Below are 12,319 nucleotides of genomic sequence, written 5' to 3'. Positions count from 1 at the left end.
TGATTCTATGGTTCAAGAGGCTGATGGTTGAGGAGTAATTACAATTCCTGAACCTGCTGGTATGGGTCCTGAGGTTCCTATACCTTCCTCCTGATGGCAGCAGTGAGAAGAGAGCATGATCTGGATGGTGGGGGCTTTGATGATGGATACTGCATTTCTGTGACAGCACTCTGTGTAGATGTGTTCAATGGTAGGTAGGGCTTTTCCTGTGGACTGGCGGATCCACTCTTTTTGTTCAAGGGCACTGGTATTTCCTTTCCAGGCTGTGATGCAACTAGTCAATATACTCTTCACCACACATCAAAAGCATTTCAGGATGTATATTATATATATTCCTCTGACATTAAATTGGACCTTTGAACATCTACAGAGTTTGGCAAAGACTTCTCATTCCAAATCTTCACAATCTTCTAAGGAAATAGAGGCCTGCAGTGCTTTCTTCATAATGGCATTTACCCACTGGACTGAGGACAGATCCTCTGAAATGGTAACACTGAGGAATTTAAAGTTAATGACCTTCTCCACCTCTGATCCCCCAGTAAGAAATGGAGGTCTCATGGACCTCCATTTTCTTCCTCCTGAAGTCAATAATCAGCTTCTTGGTCTTGCTGACATTGAGTGAGGGGTTGTTGTGGCATCACTCAGCCAGATTTTCAATGTCCCTCTTATATGCTGATTCATCATCACCTTTGACTTGGCCAGCACCAGTGGTGTCGTCAGCAAACTTAAATGTGACATTGAATCAGCGCTTAGCCACACTGTCATAAGTGTAAAGCGAGTGGAGCAGGAGGCTTAGCACACAGCCTTGTAGTACACTGTGCTGATAAAGATTGTGGAAGAGGTATTGAGGCCAAAGTCTTGAAGTTTATTGATTAGTTTTGCGTGGGTGATTGTATTGAATGTTGAGCTGTTGTTAATGAAGAGCATCCTTTTCTGATCAGATATTTCAGGGTTGAGTGAAGAGCTAATGAAGTAGCATGTGCTGTGGACATTGTGAGAGTAGGAAAACTGGAGTGGATCCAAGTTGCCTCTCAGGCAGGAGTTGATATATTTCATCACCAACCTCTCAAAGTACCTCATTATAGTGAATGTAAATTCTACTAGACAATTGTTATTGAGGCAAATTTTTCTTAGGCACTGCCTAAGGCACTAATGGCACTAATTGAAGCCTGCTTGAAGCAGATGGGTACCCCGGACTGCTGAAATGAGAGATAAAAGGTATTGGCAAACATTAGACAATAGACAATAGGTACAGGAGTAGGCCATTCAGCCCTTCGAGCCAGCACCACCATTGAATGTGATCATGGCTGATCTTCCACAATCAGTACCCCGTTCCTGCCTTCTCCCCATATCCCTTGACTCTGCTGTCTTTAAGAGCTCTATCTAACTCTTTCTTGAAAGCATCCAGAGAATTGGCTTCCACTGCCTTCTGAGGCAGAGCATTCCATAGATCCACAACTCTCTGGGTGCAAAGGTTTTTCCTCAACTCTGTTCTAAATGGCCTACCCCTTATTCTTAAACTGTGGCCTCTGGTTCTGGACTCCCCCAACATCAGGAACATGTTTCCTGCCTCTAGTGTGTCCAATCCCTTAATAATCTTATATGTTTCAATCAGATCCCTTCTCATCCTTCTAAATTCCAGTGTATACAAGCCCAGCCGCTCCAATTTTTTAACATATGACAGTCCCGCCATCCCGGGAATTAACCTTGTGAACCTATGCTGCACTCCCTCAATAGCAAGAATGTCCTTCCTCAAATTTGGAGACCAAAACTGAATTCTAGCCAGTTGATCAGCACAGGTCTTTAGTACACGGCCAAATACCCCATCTGGGCTGGATGCTTTCTGTAAGTTCACCTCCTGGACAACGCTTTCAAGTCAACCTCAGAAACTGAAATCACAGGGTCATCGGGGCTATGGGAACTTGTGCAGGTTACTCTGTGTTTTGGTGGTCATGGTGAGGATAGATGGCATTGAGCTCATCTGGGAGCAAAGGCTTGTTGTCACCTATGTCCTATGTCACTTGGTTTCACTTTGTGGAACCCTATTATTCAAACCCTGTCACAGCTGTTGAGCATCCTTCAGTGATTCAAGTTTGGTTCAGACTTGCCACTTTGCATGTGAGATGGCTTTCCAGAGATTATACTTGCATCTTACCTGGTCACCAGACCTGAATCCCATTGATCTGGCCCTTGCAGATTGCACATCTCATAGATCATTTGGAGTTTCTGGTTGGGGAAGACACTCTCTTTATGACTGTTTCTATGAAGTCCGTTACAACTTTGGTGTATCTGTTCAGATCTTCTGATGAGTCCTTAAATAGGGCACAGTGCATCGACTCAAAGCAATCCCTTAGCCACTTCTCTGACCCCCAACCATCATTCTGTTGTCCTTATCTCTAGAGCTTTGCTGTTTAGCCTCTGCCTGAATACAGGTAGGAGGAGGACAGCCAAGTGATCAGCTTTCCCAAAATGTGGTCTAGCAATGGAACAGTCTGCATTCTTAATCATAGTCGCAGTGGTTGAATGTGTTGGGACCCCTGGTGCTGCAGGTTATATGTTGATGATAAAGGGCAGTAATTCCTTCAAACAAGCTTGATTGAAGTCTCTGACAATGGTTTGAAAGGCATCAGGATATGTTGCCTCTTGTTCGCTGATGGCAGTACTTTGAGAGTCTGTTTAACAACTGCCCTTGATAGAATGTAAACTGTAGTCAAGATCAGGGAGGAAAACTCTCTTGGTAAGTAGAATGGTCGGCACTTAACCGTTAGGTGTTCCATGTCAAAGGAACAAGAATGTGACAAGACCACGGTGTGAAAAAACCCTGTAGAGTTTATCATGAAACACAGACCTCTCCAACTTTTTTCCTTCTCCAAAACAGCTGTCTGGTCCATCTGCCGTTTTGAGAAGCCCTTGGAACTTATTGATGTATCAGGTGTGTCCAGAGTGAGACATGTCTCCATGCACCTCTAAACACAACAATTTCACATATCCCTCCGATACAGCAATCTTCCCCCGGGGTCGTCAATCTTGTTCTCCAGTGACTACATTTACTAGCAAGACGTTGAGTATTGGAAGTTTCATTCTCCTGCATTTCAGTCTATCTTGGAATCCTCCCATCCTCCAGTTCTGTCAGCCATAGCAATGTACCTTCATCTGTTTAAAGTTACCGTACCTGTATACTTGAGAGTTAAGTCCACTGAGTCCTTCAGAAGATTGTGAAATTACTAGTTGATTAAGACAGTTCAAAAGTACGTTACTTACGGGGAAATTACAGGCTGCAGATTTCAATGAGAGTAGTTCAGTAGAACATTTAGAAGTTTTGCAGCTGCCTGCACAAGTTGCCATGGTTTACCTGTGCCACCTTGCCACACTGACTTACATCAGAAAGAGCATTGCTATGGAGTAGGGACATTCTGTTGTAATTGTATGAGTTGTTAGTGAAGCAACACTTCTAGCACTGCATATAGTGTAGTGTGGCGGCCTGCACACACAGGACTCGAACTGCCATCGGGAGCCACAGGCAGACACGTGGTAGCACGTTTGGAACTACCCGCTTGGGGGCGGACCTTCTGGGGACAGTCTGATGCCACGTCCAACGCACGGGTCGCAGAGGCCCGTGGGAGGGGAGATTTAAGTGCACGATTTTGAGTCAGTAAAGGCATTCTGAGTTCAGCTCTCTCTGCCTCTGTGCATTTCTTTAGTAGCGCGTTGCGTGTGACTACATTGGTGACCCCGACGTTGCAGACGGCATCTGGAGCCGGTGAGTCAGTGACCAGCCATGAGTTCGAGCAACTTGCACAGTACAGTCTCTCTGAAGCTCCCAACTTTCTGGGCCACTCAGCCCCACATTTGGTTCGAGCAGGCTGAGGCCCAGTTCAATAACAGAGACATTATAGCCAACGCCATGGTCAGCACGCTTGAGCAGGAGACGGCAGGCCGATCATCGACTTCCTACGCCAGCCACCAACGGAGGACAGGTACACTAAGCTTAAGGCGCTCCTGATCCGTACCTTTGGACTCTCCTGCCGCGAAAGAGCTTCTACACATGGACGGCCTGGGTGAACGCATGCCATCCGAGCTCATGAATGATGTGCTGGCGCTTATGGATGGCCATAAGCCGTGCCTTTTATTTGAACAGTTGTTCCTCGAGCAAATGTCAGAGGACATTCGCCTCCTCCTCGCGAGTGAGGATTTTAGCGACCCACGCAGGGTCAGCGTACTCCCCCCCTCGAACAGGGAGACTCGTAACGCGGTCCCAGGCCCAGAACTCACTGCTGCAAATGGCATCAGTATTCAGATGTACTGAAAACTATCTCACTGCATTTTGGGTCCAGCCATTTCACTTGGACCTTCACGTTGACAGCGGTGTCACAGCCACTACTAGGGGCAGATTTCCTGTGGGCCATCTGCTTCCTGGTTCACATAAAAGGCCGGTGTTTGATCCACACCGAGATGTTCCAGACTTTCCAGCTCGGAGAAGCCAAGCTATCAGCCTTCCACCTGGATTCTGTGACCCTCTAGGATAACGAATTTGCCAGGGTGTTGGCGGAATTCCCCTCCATAGTCACCCTACAGGTCTTCATGGCCGACCCCAAGCACGACGTGCAGCACCACATCACCACGCAAGGACCGCCACTGCATACCCGAGCTCGCAGGCTCCCACCCGACAAGCTCCACCTCGCCAAGGAGGAGTTCCATAAGATGGAAGAGAAGGGAATCGTACGCCGCTCAGAGAGCCCGTGGGCATCCCCGCTGCACATGGTGCCCAAGTCCGCAGGAGGTTGGAGGCCCTGTGGAGAGTCCAGAGGCTCAACGATGCCACAACCGCTGACAGATACCCGGTACTCCACATCCAGGACTTCAAGGCGAACCTGCACGGAGCGACCATCTTCTCCTTAATCAACCTGGTCAGGGGATACCATCAGATCCCAGTGCACCCCGACGATGTGCCCAAGACAGCCCTCATCACCTCATTCGGTTTGTTCGAATTCCTGAGGATGCCTTTTGGTCTCAAGAATGCAGCCCAAACTTTCCAAAGGCTCATGGACTCGGTGGGATGTGGCCTGGGTTTTGTTTTCATTTACTTAGACGATACCCTGATGGCCAGCAGTTCTCACCAAGAGCACGTGGCACATTTGCGCCAGCTCTGCCAATGCCTGAGCGACCACGGACTGGCAATCAATCCGGCGAAGTGCCAGTTCGGGCTGACTGAGATCAACTTCTTGGGCCACGGAGTCAACCGACATGGCGCAGTTCCCCTACTGAACAAGGTCCAGGCCATCTGCCAGTTTTCCAAGCCCAGCACGGTCAAGGGCCTGCAGGAGTTCATAGGGATGGACAACTTTTATCATCGGTTCGTGCTGGCGGCGACCTGCATCATGAGACCCTTGTTCCACCTGATGGCCAGCAAGGCCAAAGAAGTGGCATGGTACATGGAGTCCACGGAGGCATTTGAGCAGGCCAAGGAGGCGCTGGCAAGGGCGGCCCTCCTAGCGCACCCGAGAGTCGATGTACCAATGGCACTCACAGTAGTCGGTGGAGTCCTGGAGCAGCTCGTTGAGGACCAGAGGCGACCACTCGCTTTCTTCAGCTGGCACCTTCGGCCACCAGAGGCTTTCAACAGAGAGTTGCTAGCACTCTACCTGACTGTCCGGCATTTCCGGTACTTCCTTGAGGGAAGGGAGTTCACTGCGTATATGGACCACAAGCTCCTCACCTTCACACTGGCCCATGGTCAGCTCAGCAGCAGAGGCACCTGTCCTTCATTTCAGAATTCACCATGGACGTCCGCCACATTGCAAGGAAGAACAACGTCATCGCCGACACACCGTCTCGCCCCTGCCTCCAATCAGTAGACATATCGTCCTCAGGAATAGACTATGCAGCACTGGTGGAAGCACAACGGTCAGACGCCAAGATCCCGGATTACCGCACCGCCGTTTCGGGGCCCCAGTTGGAGGATGTCTCCATCAGCCCGGCAGTGGATCGACTCTTGTCTGACGTGTCTGCTGGCAAACCCCAACCTGTGATACCAGTGGCATGGAAGCGCCGGGAGTTCGACACGCTGCACGATCTGGCCCACACGTCCATCTGGGCGTCCATCAATCTGGTAGCGGACAGATTCATCTGGCACGGTTTGCGCAAACAGGTCGGACACTGGGCTAGGACCTGCGTACACTGCCAGACCGCCAAAGTCCTGTGGCACGTGAAGGCTCCCCTCCAGCAGTTCCAGCCAACGCAAAGGAGGTTCCAACACATCCACGTGGACATCGTCAGCCCCCTGCTAGTCTCAGGTATATCTTTACCATGGTAGACAGGTTCACCAGATGCCCAGTAGCCGTACTGCTGACAGACATGTTCACTGAGTCCTGCGCCAGGACGCTCATTGCAAGCTGAATTGCCAGGTTCAGCCTCCCAATGATCATCACCTCCGACAGAGGGGCGCAGTTGACGTCTGGTTCGTGGACAGCTCTGGCGTAGCTCCTAGGCACCCAGCTGCATCACATCACAGTGTACCATCCCCAGTCCAATGGTTTGATAGAGCGATTCCACAGGCATCTCAAGTCAGCCCTGATGGTGTGCCTCAAGGGCCCCAACTGGACAGATGAGCTTCCCTGGGTGCTACTGGGCATCCACACAGTCCCCAAGGAGGACCTGGACACCTTCTCGGTGGAATTGGTTTACGGTGCCCCCCCAACAGTCCCAGGCGAGTTCATACCAGAGGCATGAGGTTCAGAAGAAACTCCAGCAGCGCTGGTAACGAGGCTGCGGGACAAGGTAGGGACCCTGGCACCAGTCCCGACCTCCAGGCATGGTCCCGCACCATCCTTCACCCCTAAAGACCTCCAAGACTGTGAGTATGTTTTTATTTGCAGGGGCATGCACAGGTCACCTCTACAGCGGCCATACGAGGGACCCTTCAAGGTGATCCGGCACAACGGAACCACGTGTGTCGTGGAGGTGGGTGGCCGGGAAGAGACTTTTACAGTGGACCGCCTCAAACCGGCGCACTTGGACAGTGAGCAACCAGTGAGGGTACCCGCACCACGCCGGCAAGGCAGGCCACCCAGACAAGCCACGCAGACTGGGGGCTCCACTCCCCCGATGGATGTTTCTGATGGGGGTGGGTGGGTGGTGAGAGCTTCAAGTTCTTAGGAGTGAACATCACCAATAGCTTGTGCTACTTAACCATATAGACACAATGATCAAGGAAATGCCTCTACTTCCTCAGGAGGTTAAAGAAATCCAGTATGCTCCTGTTGACCCTTATAAATTTTTATCACTGCACCATAGAAAGCATCCTACCTGAATGCATTATGGCTTGAATTGGAACTGCTCTTCCCATGACCACTAGAAACTGCAGAGAGTTATGAGCATAGCTCAGCACATCCTCTCTATGCCTCTTGCTATCTCAATAAAGCAGCCATCATAATCAAAAACCCCACCCACCCCAGATAATCTATCCCATTGGGCAGAAAAGCTTGAAAGTATGCTGCTCCAGGTTCAAGGACAACTTCTATGCCGCTGTTATAATAGACTGGTTTCCTAATATGATAGCTTGAGCTCTTGACCTCATAATCTCAGCCCGAAATGTCAACTTTTTATTTCACTCCATAGATACAGTCTGACCTGCTGAGTTCCTCCAGTATTTCTGTGTGTGATTCTTGACCTCACAATCTACTTTGTTATGATGTTGCATCTATTGTCTAACTGTACTGCACCTGTACTGTACTACCACCACTTAGCTGGTACAGTCGGCCCTCCTTATCCGCGGGGGATTGGTTCCAGGACCCCTCGCGGATACCAAATTCGTGGATGCTCAAGTCCCTTATTCAGCCTGTCTTTATGCACTGGACCTTAGGACCCAGCGGAACCCCAGACCTTATTTAGCGTGTCTTAGTACGGTGGACATTAGGACCCGTGCCAGAGCTCTGAATCTGCAGTGTTTCTGTTCACGAAAATAATCACTATTGAAAATAAAGTGGAAATAATAAAGCGATCGGAAAGAGGTGAAATGCCTTCGGTCATTGTAAAAGCGTTAGGCTACAGTCGGTCAACGATCGGAACAACTTTAAAGGATAAAGTGAGAAAGGCTCTGCCCCAATGAAAGTTGCAATTATTACTAAGCAACACAGTGGTTTAATTATTGGGTTTTGGGGTTTTGAGCTTTTCAGAAGTGGTCTGTCACTGGATCAAACTCGGAAAATTCCGTTCTCGAGCCCGGCGCTGAAACATACGTTCTTAAGTGCTTTATATGCATAGAAAGGTAAAATATATACTATATACTAAGACAAACATTTGACTAATTGGTGCTAAATAATACTGGATGTACCTGTTCCGACTTACTTAGTAAGAGAACTTCCGACTTCTTTTGATCCCGATGCACGATAATCCACACACATCCTCCCATATACTTTAAATAATCTCTAGATTACTTATAATACCTAATACAATGTAAATGTTATGTAAAATGGTTGTTATACTGTATTGTTTAGGGATTAATGACGAAAAAAGTCTGTACATACTCAAACAAGTGCTGGAAGATCACTTCCGGGTTTTCGCAATTTGCAGTTGGTTGAACTTGCGCATGCGGAAGCTGCGGATAAGGAGGGCCAACTATATTGGAATTGGTTTATTATTATCACTTGTAACAAGATACAGTGAAAAGCGTACTGCATATCAAATTGCAGCATAGTGTATTGAGCTAGAACATGGTAAGACAACAAAAGAATGCAGTAATAAAGTGTAACAGCTACAAAATTTATCCTGTACTTTATTCTGCATTCGGTTTTACATTGCACTATCTCTGTGCATAAGGTAATGATTTGCTCGGTATGAATAATAGTGCAAGGTAAGGTTTTCACTGTATCTTGGTACATGTGAAAAATAATAAACCAATTCCAATTACGTATGTAGAACAATGATGCTCCATGACGCTATAACATTCTCATAAATATTTATTGCACTTTCTCAAGCTTAATGAAGCTTTTCATATGACAGAGCAATGAAAAGTGTGGCCTCATCGAAGTTCAGTACAACTGTCTGAAACCAGAATCAGAGTTATGCAGCTCTTGTTCCTTGTCCCCTCTGTGTTAATGGAGAGAAATTGTAGGCGTAGTGGGTCAAGGTGGGAGTTGTGTGATTGGACAAGTTTGCTATTGTCTAGACTTGGGAAGTGGGGGTACTGCCATAGAAAGTCAAATATGGGATGCCATGTACTGTGTTTTTAGTTTTACAGTTTTGGACATTTCTGTTTCAACAGAACTTCAGAGAGGTGGTCACAAGGATCATGGATGATAGTAATGGACAGCTGGTGATTGACCAAGAAGGAGTGACCCATACCCTACACCTCATCAATGAGTTACGCACAGTTCACCATGAGATACTGAGAGAGCTGGAACGAAGCATCCTGGAGTGGTACCTGCATAGCATTTCCGTAACAAGGGGAGGTGGGGTTGCTGAGTGTGGATGGAGACTGTTTAGCAGCATTGTAGCAGATCACGGCTAACTTGTGACTCTTCTCCTTAGCCTGTCCTATGGATCAAAGATAATACTTTGGGTTCAGAGGTGGTTGATTAGTGTAGAGTCACCGACTCTGCCTCAGCTGGGCTGAAGTCATTTGCCCCACTGCTGAGGCCCAGGGTTGATGGAAGGCACAAACTAAAGGTAAAAGGTCACTTAGTCAATCTGGAAACAACTAAGGACATCATAACACTGAAAGTGATTCCTTGGCCAGGAGCAGGCTCCCATATGAGTTGGTTGTTAGGCCTTTGTGCTTCCATGTTTTGGGGATGAATGACGTCTCAGAGGTTTGGGGTGTTGGTGTTTCAGAGTACCACGAGTGAAGAGCCATGTAGCTGGATATTCCAACATGGAGGACAGGGAATGTACCTGCCTGAATGACTTCTGTCTGTTTTGCTGCCAGGGATCAGACTGGGCCGAGTTTGGGTTGTGCATTGTCAAAATATGGACTAAGACTGAGCATATACTTCACGTATATTGAGCAGTTTGACAACAGTATTGCCTTTCTGGAAGAGAGCTGCTGGAAGGCACCTGGAATCTCCACTGCTCCCCTGCAGTCTGAGGTAACTCTTTCCAAATTGTTCTCATACAAATAGGAATGATATTTATAACTTTTAATTATAAAAGTTATGTCCCTTCTGTCTTGGCTCCTGTTCAACTTCTGGGCCCTGCTAAACAAATAATAATTTGGTTGTTTCACCAAATGCAACCACCTCATTCTAAATGGCATTAAATCACATTTATTGCTCAACTTCTCTGTAAAATTTCAAATTCCTTTTATCTTCCAAAGAACTAACTGCATCTCCTGTTTCTGTATTATTTGGCCTATAGAACATTGAACAGTACAGCATTGGACAGGCCATTTGATATTGATGCCAATTTATAATAAAGGTTCTCCTCATGTATCATCCATATACATTCCCATCATATTCGTGTGCCTACCTAAAAGCACCCTTTTGGATAGACTCATAATCATGTTCAAAGGCCATTTTAGATAAACTCACGTTCATGTGTCTACCTGAAATGGCCTGATTCCACAAATACCTTTGGCAACCCATTCCAGACACCTACCACTATCTGCCAAAATAAAATGCCCCTTCTGTTGCCTGTAAACCTCCCTTACTCTAACCTCAGGAATTTGACATTTCTACCAAAACAGATTCTGACTGTCTACCCTATCTATGCTTCTCATAATTTTAAAAAGTGATTTTTTATTATTTGGCTATAAAATATAATAAAATTCAATACTTAAATAGCTTTAACAACACAGCCTCTAACTCTCTAGGGAGAACAACCAAAGTTTGAACATTTCCTTATAACTAATGCCGTCTAACACAGGCTGCATCCTCTTATGCACCCACTCCACATCCTTCCTATAATGGGGTGATTAGAATGACACACAATACGCCAAGTACTGTCTACTAAAGTTTCATATAGGTGCAGCATGACTTCTTTACTCACTACCCCTACGAATGAAAGCAAGAATGCCATACAGCTTCCTAACCACCTTATCCACTTCCCCAGCTATTTTTAGTGAACTATGGAACTGGACCTTCAAGATAGCTCAATTCTCAATGATATTAAGATGAATATCATTCATCTTTTCATTTGACTTCCCAAATTACAACATTTCACACTTGCCCAGATTAAACTGGTCCATCTGCCACTTACCTCTATACCTGAACAATATCCCGCTGTATTTCTTGACTATCCATTACACTGTCCACAACTCCACAAATCTTGCTAATCCATCCAAATCATTCATATGTATCACAAATATCAGGAGAGATTTATAGAGTCTCTCAAAAGCAGATGTGAAGGTCAACTTCTCTTGGTGCACAAATATATCAGTGCTGTCCCAATTCTGCTCACTAGACCTGGAATATCTAGCAGTTATATCTATCATTTTACCTACCACGTGAAATTTCTGTGATCATTGTGGTAGTGGTATAACATAGAAACATAGAAAACCTACAGCACAATACAGGCCCTTCGGCCCATAAAGCTATGCCGAACCTTACCCATAGCCCTCTATTTTTCTAAGCTCCATGTAGCCATCCAGGAGTCTCTAAAAGACCCTATCATTTCTGCCTCCACCACCATCGCTGGCAGACCATTCCACGCACTCACCACCCTCTGAGTAAAAAACTTAACCCTGACATCTCCTCTGTATCTACTCCCCAGCACCTTAAACCTGTGTCCTCTTGTGGCAACCATTTCAGCCCTGGGAAAAAGCCTCTGACTATCCACACAATCAATGCCACTCATCATCTTAAACACCTCTATCAGGTCACCTCTCATCCTCCGTTGTTCCAAGGAGAAAAGACCGAGTTCACTCAACCTATTCCCATAAGGCAGCTCCCCAATTCAGGCAACATCCTTGTAAATCTCCTCTGCTGCCTTTCTATGTAGTACATCCTTCCTGCAGTGAGGTGACCAGAACTGAGCACAGTACTCCAAGTGGGGTCTGACCTGGGTCCTATGTAGCTGCAATATTACCTTTCGGGTTCTTAAACTCAATCCCATGATTGATGAAGGCCAGTGCACCTTGATTTCACCTCAGGCCAATGTCAATCAGGCTTCAGATGATCTGAGAAATGGGATCAATATGCACAAAACAGTGCACCCTGATGCCTTCACCCTCATTTTGGGGGATTTTAACCAGGCCAGTCTGAAAAAAAAATCACTAAACAATTACCATCAATGGATCACTTGCAATACCAGAAGAAACTCATCCACACAGGTTTTAATGACCATTGTTACACCACTATTAAGAATGTCTACCGTGCTATTCAAT

The 12,319-nt window shown here is 46.7% G+C and overlaps 1 protein-coding gene across 1 annotated transcript in view; it reads left to right on the top strand.

Moving 5' to 3' along the window:
• fgd5a (FYVE, RhoGEF and PH domain containing 5a) overlaps positions 1–12,319 on the top strand; it is a 250,765-nt gene that overhangs the window by 87,394 nt on the left and 151,052 nt on the right. The window contains exons 6-7 of the mRNA XM_059944304.1: positions 9,263–9,417; positions 9,926–10,085. Coding sequence (XP_059800287.1) covers positions 9,263–9,417; positions 9,926–10,085 — 315 coding nt within the window. The remainder of the gene's footprint in view (positions 1–9,262; positions 9,418–9,925; positions 10,086–12,319) is intronic.

This window comes from Hypanus sabinus, chromosome 19, assembly GCF_030144855.1.
Source record: "Hypanus sabinus isolate sHypSab1 chromosome 19, sHypSab1.hap1, whole genome shotgun sequence".
NCBI lineage: Eukaryota > Metazoa > Chordata > Chondrichthyes > Myliobatiformes > Dasyatidae > Hypanus > Hypanus sabinus.
This window is presented reverse-complemented; position numbering and strand designations above follow the sequence as displayed.